This window comes from Anguilla anguilla, chromosome 17 (assembly GCF_013347855.1).
Source record: "Anguilla anguilla isolate fAngAng1 chromosome 17, fAngAng1.pri, whole genome shotgun sequence".
Taxonomy (NCBI): domain Eukaryota; kingdom Metazoa; phylum Chordata; class Actinopteri; order Anguilliformes; family Anguillidae; genus Anguilla; species Anguilla anguilla.
In genome coordinates, this window is record NC_049217.1 from 8,466,366 (window position 1) to 8,486,504 (window position 20,139).

A 20,139-nucleotide genomic window follows, 5' to 3' on the forward strand; every position below is an offset into this window, starting at 1 on the left:
TAATGAGATCTCTAGCTGTTGAATGAGGTGTGCTTTGTTAGGGTTGGAGTGAAAACCACCAGGACAGTAGATGTCTAGCTGTTGAATGACCAATGCCTGTCATCACTGGAGGTTACCAGGGTGACCTAACTTATGTCACGTTACCCCAAATCAGGATTCCTTTCCAGACACAAACACCACCTCAAAAACCTTTGCTTCTGTCTGTGCAAACTCTTGGCTGAATTTCCACAAAATACCCCATAAAGCAAACAAGTAAAGCGCAACCTACTTGCATAATGACGATCCCTGCATCTCCCGCTCTCAAACCCTAGCAGACACCCAAGCCCTAAAGCAACGCTACGCCACCCTGGATTTCACATTCATGCCCGTACTGAGTCGACTCGTAAGCCTGCATTACTGCTGTCAGTGGCCATTTGCTTTAATGCCACATCTGTCCTCCGAGTCAAAACGCTTTCAGGACTCCATACACTGTCAAAAATACATGCTCTTTTCTAAGCAGAATATAAACTCTCCTACACAGCGCATGTATTTTCCCCATGTGCACCATTATTTCCCAATGCATTTTCAGTATATCCATCATCATAACAAAAATTTACTGAGCGTACCCTTGGAATATTCTTACCTAATGTCTTACTGTACGAACACACATGTACTTACTGTACAAACATAAGAAAACGTGGCTTGTATTGTACATACAGGCTCCCATATCATGTTCTGCACCTCCACCGCTTGCTAAATGCAGATATTATAGGGCAGGATGGATGTGTTCTGCTTTAGGAGGCTAGTCCCCATAGACTATATCACTGCACGGAGGCGGAGCTAGCAGGAGGTCGGAGGTCAGTTCACTAAGATGAGATCTCAGAGGAGAGCACAACCTTGCATGCCTAGCACAGAGCTTCTGTGAGCACAGGGCTACTGTGCTGAAGCTGCAGCAGGGCCTTCCTTCAAAGGAATCCATCCTGGTGTGAGCCAGATGTCCACATTACAGCCACCGCCACATGTTTCCACACGCTCCATCCATCCCCGCCCATGCCCCCCCTCTCCTTCTCTCGCTCTCTCTCGGTACCTCTCTCTCTCCCCCCTCCCACTCTCTCTCTCTCTGTACCTCTCTCTACCCCCTCTCTCCCTCCCTCTCCTGCTGTAACTCTCTCTCTCTTCTTCCCTGTACATCCCTCTCTGCCCCCCTCCCCCTCTCTCACCCCCCTCTCTCTCTAACTCTCTCTCTCTCCTTCCCTGTACATCTCTCTCTCTCCCGCTCGCTTTCTCTCGCTCTCTCCCTGTACCTGTCTCTCTGTACATCTCTCTCTTGCTGTTCCTCTCTCTCCCCCATCTCTCTCTCGCTGTCTCACTCTTTCTCTCGCTCTCTCCTTGTACCTCTCTCTCTCTCTCTGTACCTTTCGCCTTCCCGGTACATCTCTCTCTCCCCCTGTCCCCCCCCCCTTGCTCTCTCTCTCTCTATCAGGAGCTGTGGTACATCCTGCCCTGAGCTCATTACCCTTCCCACCGTCGCTTCCTGAACTGCTTCCTCCCTTCGATAGGATAAGAGGGGCCACCCTGCTCCACCCCAGACCAGAAATCACTTAATAACAGGGTCAGACAAACACAGGCGAATAAGCACTGCTCTCGTGCAGACCAGAGCGGCCCGGGGGCGTGTTATCTGCACCAGGGCGAGCCCTGCCATTGGCCGGGGAGTCGAAAATGGACGCTAGGATTACAGAGAGGACTGTAGGAATGACTGTACCAGCGGCAGGTCAAAAGGTAGAAGCAATAAAGTAAACTGAACCTGTAATTGAACGCTATCTGGCACTGCAGCCCCACTGAAGAACAGATAATATTTCCGCACTATATTTCAGTTACACTAATGTATACCAAAAAAAAAAGATAAATAACTGGAAATATGATTCAGTTGCAATGCTGTCAATTACTTCTGTGGACCCATTACATTACATTACATTACAGGCATTTGGCAGACGCTCTTATCCAGAGCGACGTACAACAAAGTGTATAACCATAACCAGGAACAAGTATGACGAAACCCCTAGAGAGAAGTACCGGTCCAAGTACAGGGAACAACCGCATAGTTCAACCTGGACCCTGGTGGTTAAACTGATTAACACTAACAACGAGAACGGCAACAACGCAATCTATGGAAAAATAAAAATAAATAAAAATACAAGTAGTCGTTAAGACTGGCGCATCAACTAAGTCACCTATTAAACAGCTGCCTAGTTACAACCCTAAGTTTAGTCATTTACAGGGGGGGAAGGGATGGGGAGAGGTGCAGCCTGAAGAGGTGGGTCTTCAGTCGTCGTTTGAAATGGGTCACAGTCTCAGCTGTTCTGACCTCCACAGGGAGGTCATTCCACCATCGTGGGGCCAGAACAGAGAGGAGACGTGTTCTGGAAGTGCAGGTGCGAAGAGGGGGAGGTGCTAGGCGTCCTGAGGTAGCAGAACGGAGGGATCTGGCTGGCATGTAGGGTTTGAATATCTTGTGAAGGTATGCTGGGGCTGATCCCTTGACTGCCTGGTATGCTAGAACCAATGTTTTGAATTTGATGCGAGCTATAACAGGCAGCCAGTGGAGGGTAGTGAGCAGGGGAGTTACGTGGGAGTGTCTGGGGAGGTTGAAGACCAGACGAGCCGCAGCATTCTGAATGAGCTGCAGGGGTCTGGTGGCAGATGCCGGTAGTCCAGCCAGAAGAGAGTTGCAGTAGTCCAGGCGGGATAGAACCATTGCTTGGACCAGGAGCTGGGTTGAGTAGGTGGTGAGAAAGGGGCGGATTCTGCGGATGTTGTATAGGAAAAATCTGCATGCCCGGGTTACTGCTGCAATGTTGTTGGAGAGGGACAGCCTGTTGTCCATCATCACTCCGAGATTCTTGGCGCAGGGTGATGATGTCACTACGGTGTCCCCTAAGGAAATGGAAAAGTCGAGGAGGGGAGAGGATAGAGCAGGAATAAAGATTAGCTCTGTCTTTCCCGGGTTGAGCTTCAGGTGGTGATTGTCCATCCAGCTCTGTATGTCCCTCAGGCAAGCGGAGATGCGGGCGGGGACCTGTGTGTCCGATGGGGAGAAGGAGAGAAAGAGTTGCGTGTCGTCGGCATAGGAATGATAGGACAAGCCATGGGCAGATATTACAGGGCCAAGGGATCTGGTGTACATGGAGAAGAGAAGGGGACCAAGGACTGAGCCCTGGGGAACTCCGGTGGTGAGGGGACGGGGTGGTGATACCTTACCCGCCCAGGCAACCTGGAAGGAGCGGTCAGAGAGGTAGGACTCAATCCAGTCAAGGACTGTGCCACGGATCCCTGTTGCTGCCAGGGAGGACAGGAGGGTAGAGTGGTCCACAGTGTCAAATGCAGCGGAGAGGTCTAGAAGAATCAGGACAGAGGAGAGGGAGGCTGCTCGTGCGGCGTGGAGTGACTCACTGACCGAGAGGAGTGCAGTCTCAGTCGAGTGGCCAGGCCTGAAGCCAGACTGGTGGGGATCAAGCAGGTTGTTCTCAGAGAAATAAGCGGAGAGCTGGTTAGATGCAGCACGTTCGAGTGTTTTGGATAGGAAAGGGAGGAGAGATACCGGGCGGTAGTTCTGAATGACTGAAGGATCTAGTGTGGGTTTCTTCAGCAGCGGGGTGATGTGGGCCTTCTTGAAGGATGAGGGGAAACATCCAGAAGATAGGGATGAGTTCACGAGGGAGGCGACAAAAGGGAGGATGTCTGGTGTGATTGCTTGAAGGAGAGATGAGGGGATAGGGTCGAGGGCGCAGGTGGTAGGGCGGTGGGTGAGCAGAAGCTGGGAGACTTCAGTGTCTGAGAGGAGAGAAAACGTGGAGAAACATGGGGCGGAGGACGCAGAGGGGGCGGAGGACGCAGAGGGGGCGGAGGACGCAGAGGGGGCGGAGGACGCAGAGGGGGCGGAGGACGCAGAGGGGGCGGAGGACGCAGAGGGGGCAAAGGAGGTGCGGATGTCTGCAATCTTTTCGTCAAAGAATGCTGCAAAGTCATCTGCAGTGAAGGAAGACTGGGGTGGAGGAGGTGGCACGCTGAGGAGAGAAGAGAAAATAGAGAAAAGTTGACGAGGGTTAGAAATGGAGTTATGAATTTTGGTTTGGTAGAATTTTGCCTTAGCGGCAGTGACAGAAGAAGAGAACTCTTTCAGGAGAGACTGATAGGCTGAGAGGTCAGATGGGTCCCTGGATTTGGCCCACTTCCTCTCAGCAGCGCGGAGGGTGGCCCTGGAGGTGCGCAGGATGTCAGACATCCATGGACTGGGAGGGGATGAACGTGCTGGCCTAGGGACGAAGGGGCATAGGGAGTCGAGTGCTGAGGAGAGAGATGACGTCAGGGTGGAGGATGCAGAGTTAGTGGGGAGCTTGGAAAATGATTGAAAAGTGGGGAGGGAGGCAGTCACTCTGTGAGCAAGAGAAGAGGGTGATAGGGAGCGGAGGTTACGGCGGACAGTGACAGTGGGGATGGGAGGGGGAGAGGGAGGGTGTGGAGAGAGGGGGAGGGAGAAGGAGATGAAAGGACCCACTTCTGGAGCCCAGCTAGACTTTTTTTGTTATGACAGACCACTAAATGAATCGAGCTAACATAAAATGAATTTGCTTTCACTGCTGTCATTAGTGCAATTCCCGGAACATCAGATTCATTTGGAGGGAAAATGGATGAGGGGACCTGCAGGAGATAAACGCTAAGAGCCGTCAAATCCTCATCGGCGTGTGGCAAGTGGCTCTCCATCACCTCGAGTTAATCAAGCGGTCTGGCGGGAAGCGAAGCGCCAATCACGACAAGTCCCCAGGACCAGGCCCGCGAAACACCACCACGCGCGTTTTACACTGTAACACACCCGCGAAACACCGCCATGCGCGTTTTACACTGTAACACACCCGCGAAACACCGCCATGCGCGTTTTACACTGTAACACACCCGCGAAACACCGCCATGCGCGTTTTACACTGTAACACACCCGCGAAACACCGCCATGCGCGTTTTACACTGTAACACACCCGCGAAACACCGCCATGCGCGTTTTACACGGGACTGTGACATTTAACCCTCAGCTGACCTTCGACCGTGACATACAGCATCAGCCCAAACGTAAAGCTAACAAAAATGAAACGCTCTTTAAAAAATAAAAAAAAGCCTCCGTTCGGCCAAGCAGTCCAAAGACGTTCGCTCAGCGCAACAAAGATGAGAAATGCTTCTGGAGAAGCTGATTTTATAAAGGGTAACAAAGTCAGTTCATTGTTATATTCATTCACTTGGAAAGCACACAGAAATATTCAGTATATAAGTATAGTCTGTATCATTGTGCATAGCATGTGTTTGAGGGGCCAGCGTTTTGACTGGAAAATAGTGTCTAAATCAGGATTCCACCACACCCTCTTCCTGTCTTTAACCTCACACAGCGCTGTTGCCCTTAGCAACACCACACGTTGGCACAGGCAAAGTCTGCCCAGCTCGCGTTCCATCATGCGTTTAAGTGTATGTGAGTCCATTATCAGGCCGTTCAGGGTATCCTAGGGCTCTAATTGGTTGTCCCCGTTTCTAGAGAGTGCAAAGGTCATGGCCTAGCCTTAGGTTACAACGTTTATCCGCCTGGCCGGACACGTTTATCCTGCAGGAGGAGATTTTCAATTTCGGGCTGCAGCGCACTAGAGCAGCTGGGGACGTGTAGCCAGAAGAGCTCCAGGTTCAAATCCTAAGCAGGTTGCTGCTGTTTTTGTCAGTGTAGTGCCCATCACTTTTGATTGCAGCAGCTGTGCTTACAGATAACTAAAAACGCAAGGTGCGCTTACTCACCGCTGTTCAGCAAATTAAACTCATCATGAAATAATTGGGTTAGTACACCGTGACAGTACAAGAGTAGCGCCCCATCGATTGAGAGAGCACTGGCTGCTCTGTGCTCCTTTCTCTTAAATGCCAATCGCCAGCACTTAAAGTATTAGAATAAAACTGATAAATGCGGTGCAGTAAAATAACATCGATTCTTTCCTCGAAGAAAAGCAACGGCTCTTTTGAACCCGGGGGATTGCGCTGACGTAATTAGTGCCGCCCGCACCCAAATGGCCTGAGGACAAGGCCTCCAGGGGTCCCGAAACTGCCCTCTTACTGACTGCAAGGTAAAAAGGCAAGGTCCTGATAGCGCCCCCTACAGGTAAACACCAGCTTGTAGAAGGGTGAGGCCAGCTCTTTCCTGCTTTCCAGCTCCTGGAAATCACACAAATTATCTGACTCCATTTAAAGACTTCATCCTTGAAAACACTTTGGGAGCCGATCGAGCAATAAACAGGATTGTGTCCACAGCTGGTAGAGGGCTCTCTATTTTTGACGTCGGATTTTATTCCTGTGGGTAATTCTCAGAGCAATCTGAATTACTCCATGTTATTTAAACCAAATACTACATGTTATTTAATTGCTTCCCCAACACAACTTGAGAGGACTTCCTCCGTATTGGCAAGTGTAGACCTGTGTTACACAATCAGCAGAAAAGAGACGTACGTAATTACCACAGAACCCAGCACAGATTCCCTGTGGAGCAACACAGAGCTGCGTCTCAGATAAACGATCAAATTAACAAAGGCACAGAGGTCGGAGGTCAGGAGGTTGATGAGGAAAACAAACGGCCCATCGTCACACTGGCAGCAGCCTGCTCTGTCAGCCACTGTCACATCAGCCAAGCAGATTCAGAAATAAGTCGCCAACATCAGCTTGCAAAAAAAAAAAAAAAGAAGAAGAAAAAAAACACATTTTCCAGTCGACTTTGGGTTTCAGAAAGAGAATTTGGTCAGGCTTGTTGAAGGAAACTGGTGCGGCTCAACTGCCCATACAAACACGTTCGCATGGGTGTCATGTGTTAGCCTGTCTGGGACCCCAAAACCACAGATGCACAAATCTTTACTACACCAATGTAATTCAGGAAAAGGAAGACTGTCAGGACCCTTTGAGGCCTAAATGTCATCACGCTGTTTGTCCTACCCCTAGGGCTGGATGCCAGAATGCAAATTGAAACTGACATGATATTCTAATAGCACACCATTCTCATTTGCTGTTCCACAGACTACCTGGATGCAACTGATATAGGGTAAAATATCAGTGATCATTTTACAGTGAAAGTTATATTTCTAAGGGTACTTCTTAGCCAGCTGGTAACGACACGCACACATGTTTGTGTGTGTGAATAATATTCTGTGTTGGTTCGGTCTTTTTCAAAGGCGAAAAGTGAAGGATAAAATTCCAGAAAAGGAGCTACTCACAGTTTATGGAATTATGAGATATAAATACACCTGAATATGAAGCACTGATATATGAGGTTCCCGCCACACAGCCATTTATTACCTGAGCCATGAGCTTACTCTGAAAGCAAGCGCATCTGTGGGCACATGTGGGCATTAATAATTAATTATATGTGTTGCATCCTCCCGTCACCCGCCATTTCCATAAAACGCTCCCCAGCGCGAGCTCCAAGCTCAGGCACGGGGGATTCGGAGTGCCCACCGTTCGCGCCGTGGAAACGCTATTTTCTCCAGGTACACAGTGCTAATGTGTTAACAGTACTAGCCTAGTGAGTTAGCTAGATGGAATACAAGTGTATCTGATGTCATGATTTCAAAGACTACGCTTCTGTGTGGTTCTGCTTGATTTTTGCATGTTTGGCTGCAATCTCACAGTGAAAAGCCCACATTAATAATGTAGCAAATCGGCCACCAGCCGTGGCATCCAATAAGGGCTTGATCATCTGAACTGACCAATAAGAGACCTCCTTTGTGAGCTGCTATTGGATACCTGGAATCAGAGCTCTTGGAGGCTTCTGGAACGCACAGACTTCCTCCAAAAATCAATTCTGCTGTGCCAAGGAGATCAAAATCACGACCAAAGTGTCTACAGTACCATCCATGAGCATTTATATTATGTGAACATAAAACCATGAAACGGTTTTCCTGTAGGAGAGTCCTATTATGAACACCTACTAACCTGAGCAGATTTCAACCACTTGAACCACTGCATATATATTTTATACAGCAATGCACTCAAAATTCATGGCATGGTGGTGGTACCACAAATGGCAAATTCCATAAAGACTTATTCCATAATGACTATCCTATTCTAGAATGACACCCTCTGTAATATTTATTCCCCCAAATGTTTATTTCTCAAGTCAGTGAAGACCACAGACCATGACCAGGGTAAGCCAGCCGTTTCATTGCCAGCAACAAATAAAATAATCCAGGCTTCAATTGGCACGTAACAGTGGTTATTCTTTCATCTCAAGAGAAAAAGATTTACTCTTTGTGTTCTAATATGCACTTATAATAGTCATGATTATTGGCCAGAACACTGGCTGTTCGCTTTCCTCAGCACCCTTCCTGCCCTTCGCCCCCCCTCCCTGGCCATGGACGCCCAGGTGCGCACTCACCTTGATGGGGTTGGTGCTGAAGCAGATCTTTCGGCTGGGCGGCGGCTCCTCTTCAGCAGGCAGGCCTGGGACCTCCAGGCAGCTGGACTCGGGCTCGTAGGCCTCATCCTCGTCCTCCTCGTCCTCGTCCAGCTGGCTGCCGCCGGAGTCCTCCCCGATGCCGCTGTACGCACTGATGTCCACCAGGTCCGCCTCGGAGTAGTCGTCCCTCCGGGACTCCTCCCCTGCATCCTCGCCCTGCGGCGACCCCTCAGGCTCCTCCCCCTCCGCCCGCCCTCCTTCCTCCTGCCCCTTCTCTGCCTCGGGGCCCTCTGGGATTGAGGAGCCTGTCTCGGAGGCCTCGTCCTGAGCCCTGGTGGTCTCACCGTTCTCCAGGGAGGCGTGGATCTCAGCCTGCACCAGCCTGCTGCCCGTCTCCAGGGCGTCCTTCCCGCTGGCGTCCTCCCCCACTCCGGCCTTGGACTCCCTCTTGGCCTGGTCCAGGGCCAGCTGCTTGCTTTCCTCTGACCCCGCCCTGTGCTTGTTCAGCTCCTTGGGCTTGGCCCCGCCCCCTGACCTCGGGGCGCCAGTGGAAGAGGAGGCTCCCTCCTCTCTCTGTGCACCTGCTTTGGTCCTGGGGCTCTGGGGCGGCCCCTCGGGGGCCTTGGGGAGCCCGCCGTCATCCTTAGCAGCGACTGGGGGGAACACGCGTCCCTTCTTGGTGATTATTTTGGAATTGAGAACGCCCACTCCGCGGGCGGGGGAGGGCCGGTGCAGGTTGTTGCGGAGGTCGGCCTTCTCAAAGACGGCGCTGAGCTGGCTGACGGTGGGCGACACGGCCTCCCCCGCACCCATGGCATCCAGGCTGTCCAGGGACTCGTTGCTGCCGTTGAAGCGCACCACCACGTCCAGCCGGCCATCCTGGAAGCCCGACGCCCGCTCCTTCTTCAGCAAGATGCGGTTGGTGGCCGCCTGTTTCTCCTGCAGGTGGCGCTGCTCGAAGATCTTGCGGGTCTCCTGCAGCTTGGAGAAGCCGCAGGCGCCGCGCGGTGCCCCGCCGTCCCCCTTGCCGTCGAAGCGGCTGACGCGCTCGGAGACGGTGGCGCCCAGTTTGAGCAGCGCGCTGTGGTCCACGTTCTCATTCAGGCTGCTGGCCCTGGGAAGCGACAGGCGCACCGCCTGGTCCTTAGCCTTGGCCGGATCCTCCTCCTCCCCCGGCCCTGTGCCCATCTGCATGAACATGTTCTTAATGCGGTGGACGTTAGAGCCGTACCTGCGGCCCCGACCGGGGGGCCTGGGCTTACAGTCCTTGCCTTCATCCCCGTTCGTAGCGTTGTTCAGGGCATCCTTAGCCTGCTTGAGCGCCTGGATACCCGCCTCATAGGCGTTTCTGTGCGGTGAGGGGCTCCTCAGCGACGTGCTGCTGCTGCCGCCGTTGCTGGCTGCGGACGGGGATTCGGTCTTCATCATGGTTGATCACGCTTCGCCGAGGATGGGCTTTGACGACATAGCTCCCCTGTTTTTCCCCGGAGCGGCGGCGCGGAGTAAATCGGTCAGATTCGCCGATGGTAGCCGCAGGCAGGAAACAGATACAAACACGCACAAAGAATCGGGCGACAGGACAGAGAAAAGAGAGAGCGAGAGAAATCAGGCTTGCGAATATAATTTCAAGCGCAGTTATACAATAGGCAAAGAGGGAGAACGCAGAGAAAACGGACGCATCTCTGATCGGGTCTAATAGCAATATACGAGGAGAATCACACTGTACGTATGCAGGGAAAAAAACGGATGTAGGACTATTAAAAAAACACGGACGGTTGCATTTCGTTAAGCGAATAATAAATCAGAGCAGCAGTGATCAGTAGACGTTACACAAGTGGCGGATAGGTTAGGTTTGATTCATTTTTCATTAATCATTTGATGTCTTGATTTTTCTCAGCTACCTTATTGCAGATTTCTGGTCCTCCTGCAACAGCACAAGCAGCTGCAAAGAGGAAGGACACTACTGGGTCATAAAGCTAGCTGATTCACAACACCCACAACATTGTATTCTCGACAGGAACTCCTGGGGATATTTAAATTAGCTATATGGTTTAGAAACCGAACGTGCACTGCTAGCAGTATGGTTGCTGATTAGTTTAGTAATAATCGTTTTTCCTACGCCGTTTTAGGAATTAAAAAAATGTCATTAATATAATTAGTAACACGTAGATATACTCCTCTGAGACAGTGGCAAATGCTGCATTTGCATATACAACTGCAAAGAGAAACCACGTCGTTGGCTATGATCTGACGTCGAGTATTAGGCTTCAGGTAGCTTAAAACGCTCACATAGCCTACTTTTATTCTTAAAATATTAGCTTGCGTTTGCAATGCCATATCAAAATGTCACAACTAACCCCGCTGGCATAATTTACTATTTTAAAGTTTCCAGTTGCCTACTTTTGTAGGTTACTCAGTTGATGACGGTCCGTTATGTCTAACCTACTGCTGATGGTTTTTCCGTTTGGGAAATGGATAACGAATGTAAAATTGAAATTTCATTCCGTCTATGTTTATTTATTTAATCAGTATTATTCATAATACACATAGCACGACATACACGTTGAACGTAATCGATTCCCCATACATTTATCATTATTATTTATGCTATTTCGGTCAATGGTCCTTATTAGACTCTGCACCGAAACAGATAATTTAGTACAGTCCCGTAGGCAGAAACAATGGATTAAACCAATTTATTATGAAAAAATATCGCTTATACCCCATTGTTCAAAAAAAAAAAACGAAAACAGAATTCATTTTCCGTCCTACATTTGTTCTATACAGTAGGCTATCTACTGTGCACATTGTCTGTTGTCAGACCATATAAAAGTAGGCTATGGATTCATGCAGCCTACATTATCTATATTTTAACAGTAAAAGCACAGTAGAAAACCAGTTTCTTATCCGGCGCATAATTTGAGCAAACGCGTTTTCCAGCGATTGGCTTTGTTGTGACAGGAGGAAATGGCCCAGTGGATACACTGTTGCAGTACCCATTTTATACAATACGGTTTGTTTTCGTATTTATTTATTTATTTTAATCGTTTAAAAACGATCGTTGCGTTGCCTCAACATATTCACCAACAGCCACTGAGCGTAATAAACAAAGGACAGCCACACTTAATAATATTAACGTGATTCGTCCATTTGTTAATTTATCAACGACATAGGCAGCTTGTCTACGGTAAATACGGCTATTGGTTTGTCAACAAAGGCTTTAGGACCCTGTGGAGACCGAAGGCCTTAGCCGTCTCGCTTGCTGATACCCAGACTTTGCAACGTTGCTTCTTGCATCTCATGCTCTCCATAATAACTGCTAATTTTCGCAACAATATGAAGGCCGAGAACGAAAATTACTAAATATAGCTCGAGCGACATCAAACCCGTTCAGCGTTGTAGCGCTTCGCTTGCTGTCACTACCTTGCTTTCCGGTGTGCAACGAAAAAGGTCGCCGTTCCAGTTATAGTCCGTCTGTTAGCCGCTCCATTGTGTTCACGCTTTGCTTGCGCTCTTTGATTCCCCAGCGAGCTTTCAGCACTGACGCCTGCCCTCTTTCCCTCTCTGCCTCTCCCCGCTTCTTTTTTTTCCTACCCGCATCACTACGAGCATACGGCATCACGGTCACCGTTAACTCTTGCTGTGACGAAAAGCCCATTTTTTCTTTATGAAGTAGCCTACTTTAGTTTGGTATTATGCGGATAGGCTTGCAATCTGTTATAATTTAATATAGTCTAAATTAATGTTTTGTCGACTGACGCATACGAGTTTAGGATAACTGTATGGACAACTGTAATTGCCTATTAATTATACGGAGTGATGATGTTCGTACTGCATTTGTTAAACTAGTCGTACATCAGTTTATACCTTGACTAAACTACTTTGTTAAATTAATATAAGTGTAACCTAATTATTATGCAGCAATTAGCCCTTTTGTTTTAGAGACCGCAAGTCACGTGAAATTTATCATATCAAATTTTACACGCTAAATTAAAATTAGATTTGCAGTATTACATTTCTTCTTTATTTGGTTCTAATAATCCGCGTTACGGTAACTAAGGTTTTTTATTACCATAAACGACAAAACGACTGCATACTGAGCGCATGAGCAGGTGGGTTGAGTTCATGGAGACATACAGAAATGTTTGTCCTAATTTGCAAAATTACTTATTGCTTTGTGTCACCGGAAAACATTTGGTTGTTCGCAAGTTGAGACTGTGTACGTGTATACAAATTGGTCAAAAAGTATTCGTCGTATCATTCCTGATCATTTGGTGGAAACTGTAGGCCTAACTGTAGCTGCAGAAGTGATCACAATAGTTGTAATTCTTCTACTGTATATTTACCAACTAATAGACCTACCTCTTTGGAATAACAGTCAGAATACCAGCGACCTCTGGAGTAAAATCGGCGAAGTCCTTTAAAATGGCAAATCTCCATTTATTATATAGGCTAAAATACTATGCGGGTGCAACGAAATCTGTCCTTAAAAAATTAATTCGTTATGTTTTAAGATGGTACATTGGTGTTAATTGAACTGGGACAGAGGTAAAATCGTTTAATTCAGTGCCCAGCAGTGCTCAACTGACCTATTTCTAGACACTTTCTAGGAAGATTTGGAAGATTATTTAGGCTACATACTGACGGGAAACGTAATGCTATTCCAGCCCTTACGAATCCTATGTTGCAAAAAAGATTGTTGATAGTTCGTCTGTTGAGAGTCCTGTTCCCGGGGGTGCATGCTTGAATGCGTAATATTGTGTTTTATAATACAGAACCCACTAAACGAAATACTAGGATGAGATGAAATGTTTTGTTTGTTGTTTTGGTTTGTGTACCATTTGGCATCGGTATGCTTTTAGTCACATGAATACGAATTCGGAAGATTAAAAAAAAATTATCTAACAAATAAATAAATAAGGACAAAACACATCAAAAGTAAGACATGGCTATAACGGGTAGGTAAAGGGTCTTGTAAAAGGTCCAGGTTAGATTCCCAGGTAGGACACTGCGTATGTCCAGCTGTATCAAATGGATACAGCTGGACATAGGCAGTGTATGTAAGAATACAAAAGCTGTATAATAAGAGTATCAGCTAAATACCTGCAATATAATGACTTGCTATAGTTGTTGGGTGAATGATGTCAATACAGCTAAGATTAGACCATGGTATGGGGTCCGTGTATTTGATGTCTGCAGGCAAAATGCATGTTATTCCCAAACCATGCAAACAGTCACTAGTAGTTGTGATAAAAATAGGACTATTCTTTTCCGTTCATAGGGAGCACATATTCCTCCTGTTGAATTACATTACAATGTAATGTAATGTAATGAATTAGGTAAATATAGGTACTATACATTTTACATTTAAAAGAAAATAAAATACATGGTGAAATTTCAGTTTCCTGTGGCTTGAAATACGAAGGTCTGGATTACGCCCACGTTCGTCCTCAGCTTTGACAGCCGCTGAAGTGTCTGTACTAAATGCCTTCGGGCAGTGGTCCTCGCTCCTGGTCCTGGAGAGCTGCAGGGTCTGCTGGCTTTTGCTGTTACTCAGCACTTTGGTAGCGCAGCAGCTGATCAGTTAAAACAGTTTAATTTGCGGCTAACTCAGGTCACCTGGATTCTTGGGTCTGAATCGGTTGCTGATCTTAAGGCGACAACAAAAACCAGCAGACCCTGTGGCTCCCCTGAACTGCCTTAGGGAGAAACCCTCACCTTTTGTAAGAGCTCCATAATGGCTGATGGTGATTGGCTGGTGCCTTCCAATCAATCCTTCAGCTGATGTAAAAAAAAAATGGAAAGCTCAAGGTTCATTTTTACCACAAAGTTAAGCTGAACCCACTTTGTTGTGAAACAGTGATGCAATGATGGATAAAGCAGCCAAGTTGGGGGTAAAATAATTCAGAGTACAGGGTGATTACGAGCTGTGAGGACCGTGTGATCATTAAGAAGCTTACCGCAATACTGCACTATTGGCCATTGGTTGGAGTATAGCACTAGTTGTAAATTAAACACTAAGACCTTTAGCATGTGCAAAACCTTACAGCCTAAAACATCTTACATGCAAAACTAATAAAACAACCAGTGATTGGTGCAAAACAAATACCATGACCAATCATTGGTCATGCTACTGGTTTTGTGTGCTAAAAGGTTTTGCCCATGTTAAAGGTCTTGGTGAATCAGGGCCTGAAAGTAGAGTAGGCCTATGTATTTCCTGTCTGCACAACTTGGAAAAGGGCTCCATGGCAACCCTACCATCACATGACTACATCACCATGACCCAGATTGGCGATGCCTGCTGTTTAAATCCAATATAACCTTGCCTAGACCGGCGAAGATCACATTTGAATGCGCTGTGTGCATTTTTCTTATTTCCCATTGGCAGCATGGGAAATCATCGCATGGGAAATCACAGCACATTCACGAAAGCCTATGCGGTTCTTCAGCAGCTAAACAGTTCACAAATAACTGCTGATAGAATCAGACATTTCCACGCAGAGACAATGGTTCTGCTTTGATGATGGATAGCAAGTACAGTTTTTTCCCCACCTCTGGATCAACAGCTCTTCAGTGGTGCTGCCAGTGCTATATCCCGACTCCAAACTAAATATAACCCTAACTCAGGGTCCTGCAACCCTGGTCCTGTAGAGCCCCAACCGCTGCTGGTCTTTCTTTTAACCTTTAAATCAGCACCCAGTTCAGACCCAAGTAAGGCGGTGAAGTGAGTTAACTGTGTAATTAGCTGCTCTAACTGACTAAAGAAGTGCAGTGTAACAGTAAAAAGCAGAAGAGCCTGTGGCTCTCCAGGACCGGGGTTGCAGGCCTGACTCTTTCTGTACTGGGCGTCATTCAGAGCTCTTTCAGGTGGCAGCCCCTCTCACTGTCTTCATGACTGTCTAACTTTCACCTTCATGCGTATCATTTCTATTCATGTGTGGGGGAAATGTTCATCAGGTGTTCCGGGGGGCCTGTCCATCAATCTGTCCACAAGGTTTGACTTTGTTCCCATGGTTACATATATTGTGCAGCAACCTTCTACAGTAGCTCTGCCTTCTCACAATGATATATGACTGACCAGACTTTTAATTAAATATTTATTTATCCAGATAACTACGTTTTATAAATACATCATAAAATAACATCATGATTTGCAAATGTTTCCATGTACATGCACATGGATCGCCACCTGCAGTGGGTGCTGGATCAAGGTAGTAAAAGTATTTTAATTAATTTAAAAAAGTAAATCATTTTATTAGGCTGGGGGATATTCAGTCATAGGGTAATCATTTTAGGCAGATGTGAGATAACTAAATGTTTGGGAACTCCTTCCCTAGGCCACGCCAGCAGTAAGTCCATTCTGCCTGCGTTTATAACACTGCGTGCTCTATTGAGCATGCATTACCTAATATGGCCGGAAGATGGAGCCATCAACTGCAGAGAGTAAGACATCAGACGATGTCAATGTGTATGTTGAACAATATTCCTCTGTAATATGTACAACTTCACAGGAAGTAAGATGTGCGCAGTATTATTAACAGTTGTGACAGATGCAAATAAACAAATAGCCTCTTATTGCTGGTCTGTCACTCATAGACCTTTAATTCCACGAAGGCAATTGGAAAAGAAGGGTGGCATTTTACTGATAGAACACAGTAGACCTTTTCATTGAAGAAATACCTAATGGAATTAAATTGGCTTTAGTTTTGAATTCTGGCACTCTCTTGCTTATCCCTGAGGTGACAAACCTTTGTTTATAGTCTTGCCATATGAAGACATTATCAATAAAACCAACAGGCTAAGGCATATGTATTGCCTCTCAGGCAAGTTCTCTTTTTTAAGAATTTAACATTTCTTAAAACAAATAATTTTACATTTTACGCCAATAACACTGATGTCAATGGTCTGGATAAACATATTATACTATGTAAGAATGATAGCAAAAATCGCAACCACTCGCCACATTGCCTCTTCAATTGTACATTACCCACACACACACCAAAACGTGTAGTGTAGCCATAGTTATAATCTTTGCCAAGTTATGTCTAAGCTGGGCAGAACTCGTGATCTAATATTCACCTGACTGTTCACTCTCACAGACGCGTTCTCTGATTAAAAACGTTAAGTCAGTCGACAGTAGCTACCTCTGAAATGTCAATTGTATATGTTACTAATAATGACGATAAGAACCATTATACCTTACGTGGCAATAAAATGCGTTTATTTTATTATTGATGAGTTTATTTTTACAACAAAATACAATACATCAGGTGATGACTAACCTTTGATGTACAGTCCTAAGGGGTGGTTTGGCTCTATGAAACCGCAACTAGATGTCTGTGATCACAACTTATCATTTACAGTAGGCCTACAATTAAAAATGCACCGTTGTCCACGATCAGGAGCAATTAATTATTGTAAGTGGTATTGGCAACAATTATTGAATAATACAGGCAAGTTAGCAAACTTTAAAGTCTTATGGATTCATTGTTTGCTATTGGCCTATGTGATAACAGCGCGACTGTAGTAAAGTTATTACAAATAGCTCAAAGTCCCGGCGAACAATTGATCAGTCTCTCACAGAATGAACACTTTACAGAAACGTTTATACAATGAGAACTTACCGTGTAAATATTAATAATATTAATTACACCCAACACTGCACTGTTATATAGCCTATATAACATTAAAACAGCGATAAATATAAAATTGGCCAGAAATCCAAATTAGTTATTTTTTAAGTATATGAAAAACAATTTTTCAAAATACAGATGAACTCATGAGCACATAACCGTTTGTTCGTTCTTGCAGTCCACCCTGAACGTCAATCTTCGTGGCTACAGCTCCGAAACAGGAAAATGATTGTAGATAACCCGGAATAATACACTCCTTGCATTCTTCCCAGAAAAAAATCAAGATGAGACTCCTGTATTCACATTCAACGTTAAAGTGCATCAAATTTTTCTCCGTTGTTGCTTTTTTGTCGGAGCAGAATCCAAGAAAAAATCCAACTCGTCTCTGCATTAGAGAGAACCAAACTTTAAGTAAATCATTTGGCGCCGAGTTTTCCTGGTTGCTCTTTATGTGCAGCTCCAACCACGCGAATGACATCACTTGGTTGACAATCGGCGCTTTGTCTGACATTGGGGCCCAGTGGCACCAAATTTAGGGTGGGTATTTGAGTGGAGCTGCAAGGTAAAATGCCCACTGTTAATTTAACTCTTTAACAGCTTGTGTTCAAAATGATTCAGGTGCACTCAGAGTAAAATGTAGTCTATTATTTCATATGAAAGTGGTCAGAATATTGCTTGTATGAAATAATTCTCTATATGTTTCCTTGAAAACGTTAGACATCTTTTTGTGCATGTATTTATAAAAATGTCGCCAGTAGACTATAAAAAAACGACGTAATTCCTAGGTATTAACACAAGGAACGACCTAATAATACGTAACCCAATTAAACCCCAATTAATTGTATTGAGTGCATTTTTGCTGCTTTTTGAAAGGTCTCACTCTGGTATACACAATAAACTAACAACTAAATAAATAAACATAAAGTGTATTTTTGTTTCCTTCTGTGATTATGTGATTAGACTATGTACGTCGCCTACTTACCCCTCGAGCCACCTTGGTTTCCAGTTCTAATCTTATATCCTGTCTTGACGCAGCCAGGACATCGCATTGCCTCACAGGTGAAATGTCCCCTTTACCCTTTCACAACACAACCTTTCGTGTGAATACTTTATTGAAGATTTTAACAAAATGAACGACATGGGTAAATCTAAATAAGAAGTCCTTATTCTTCTCACGTCCTTCTTTGTCACGTTCATCCGTTGGCGAGATTGCGCTCTGTTCCGCAGGTGAAGAGGTTTAGCCGAAACCACTACAGTATAGTCGTAGCAGGGTAGTCATTTCAGTTCTCTACAACCGTTTCAGATAGACCATATTCGAAACACTTCTTCTAACGCGTTCTCGCCTTAAAGTTTATAGACAATTTAAAAGATGTGGTGGCATATTGTATCCCGTTCCTGAACATTTTCTTAGATTATAGGCCTAACTATGATTACTGTAAACTAAGAATAAGAGTTGAGAATGACACCGAAAAAAGTCACTGGCCACCAAAAAACGACAAAAAATTTAAGCGGTCATTTAGCGTAAGCCAACACAGAATTGGTAACAGGGATCTAGAGAATTTGAGCTTCTTCTGAATTATTGAGCGAAGGAAGCGTTTCACAGGTTTTATTTATCATTTTCAAAGTAAACATCTGTAGCAGGTGCAAGATTTGCTTCATTCAAGTCCAGTCAGCAATCAGAGAAAAGTCAATATAAGGCCTCGCAAACATTAGGTAGAACACTTAACATGCTTTATTTCAGCATTCAAAATAATTAAAAACATCTCAAATTATTATACACATACAAAATAGGTACAGATCCTCTGGTATTCCCCCCAAAGTGTGTCTGCTTCTCGGGCGGTTTCTAAGTCTTTTCCATTTTTTTAAAACCCAGTTTCGAATTTTATAAAAAACCCTCCTGAAGAAAGAAAATAACAAACTAACAAAAACCAAGGGGTGAAAGAGGGGTGCTGCTAGAAGGAATGCGGACAACAAAAGGGGGAATAAAAAAAACAAAAAAGTGGTGGGGAGTGGTGGTGAAAATGTGAAACAAAACAAAAATGAAACTCAGAACAAGTCCACCTGTTTAATCTACATCAGACAAGGTTGCATGAATCATATCTACAGTAATTATCTGTAAAAGCTGTAGAGCTTTTAAACAACACTTCATGAAGAAAACATTTGTTCTGCTTTGAAACAAGATATTTTATTAATTTAGCACCAAAGATCCTATAAGCATCAGTGAAAATAATATCAAAGGACGAGTCTTATTAAACACTGACGGACCTCATGAAGAATTAGCACCGTTTACAGTTGTTACATGCTTTTTCCCACGATACTTCTGACGTGTAAAATCTCTGCCCTGGTATTTGCTAACACTCTGCGTAACATGGATTAATTTTCTGAGGTAGCCATAAGATTTCAAAATGTTGATCCCCTGTCTCGGCTCGTAATTGTGTGACTTTTAAGGACAACGGTTGTCCCGCTAGTTGCTTTCCTGATGGTTAGAACAACAAGACACTTCACTGTCATTTTTCAAATTTATTTAACACCTGAAAACGGTACAAAGCATTTGTTTTTTCATTGTCCTTCCACAGTGGTAAAAAAATGGCAAAAGTCATCTGTATTCATTATGGGCTTTTCTTTTCAAACGCCAGAGAGGGATTTTACACTTTACAAGTATATATTATTTTCTTGTTGCAAGTGGAACAAACGATTCTTTTAAAGTGTCCTTGATGTAGGTGTTGATAATGGCCCAGAAAAATTGTTTCTGAAAAATGATAACACAGACATCGTCTTCAGAAATGTAGTTTTAAGCAAGTGGACCATTTTGCGGCCGAATGAAACTTTAGGTTTTTTTAATGCATAGAGAAAGTTTTAGAGAGATGACTGCTAGGAAAAAAAAAAACATTTCAAGTCCAGATTTCTTTTTTACAAGAAGCAGACTGGGCCAACTTCAATGCCAAATTCCTGATTGGGTGCACCAACGTCCATAGGAGCGATGTCAATGATGGGCAGGCGAGATGTTTTTGTTGTCTTGTAGTCAATGACTGTCTTTCCCCATGAGCCAGTGTGTGACTGTGGGAG

The 20,139-nt window shown here is 45.3% G+C and overlaps 2 protein-coding genes across 4 annotated transcripts in view; both read right to left on the minus strand.

Annotated features, from left to right (window-relative positions):
• The window catches only part of ppp1r9ba (protein phosphatase 1, regulatory subunit 9Ba), a 48,073-nt gene extending 36,040 nt beyond the window's left edge, over positions 1 to 12,033 (minus strand). The window contains exons 1-2 of one of the 2 annotated variants that reach the window (XM_035397948.1): positions 11,864 to 12,033; positions 8,420 to 9,914 (exon numbers count right to left, since the gene is read on the minus strand). In XM_035397948.1, coding sequence (XP_035253839.1) covers positions 8,420 to 9,868 — 1,449 coding nt within the window. In that variant the 5' untranslated portion in view covers positions 9,869 to 9,914; positions 11,864 to 12,033. Of the gene's footprint in view, positions 1 to 8,419; positions 9,915 to 10,341; positions 10,398 to 11,863 lie in introns of those variants that run through there. The other variant, XM_035397949.1, reaches the window with a different exon arrangement.
• Positions 12,034 to 18,782: 6,749 nt separating this feature from the next.
• col1a1a (collagen, type I, alpha 1a) overlaps positions 18,783 to 20,139 on the minus strand; it is a 30,452-nt gene continuing 29,095 nt past the window's right edge. For both annotated transcript variants that reach the window (XM_035397946.1, XM_035397945.1), the window contains exon 51: positions 18,783 to 20,130. In XM_035397946.1, the coding sequence (XP_035253837.1) occupies positions 19,984 to 20,130 (147 nt within the window). In that variant the 3' untranslated portion in view covers positions 18,783 to 19,983. The remainder of the gene's footprint in view (positions 20,131 to 20,139) is intronic.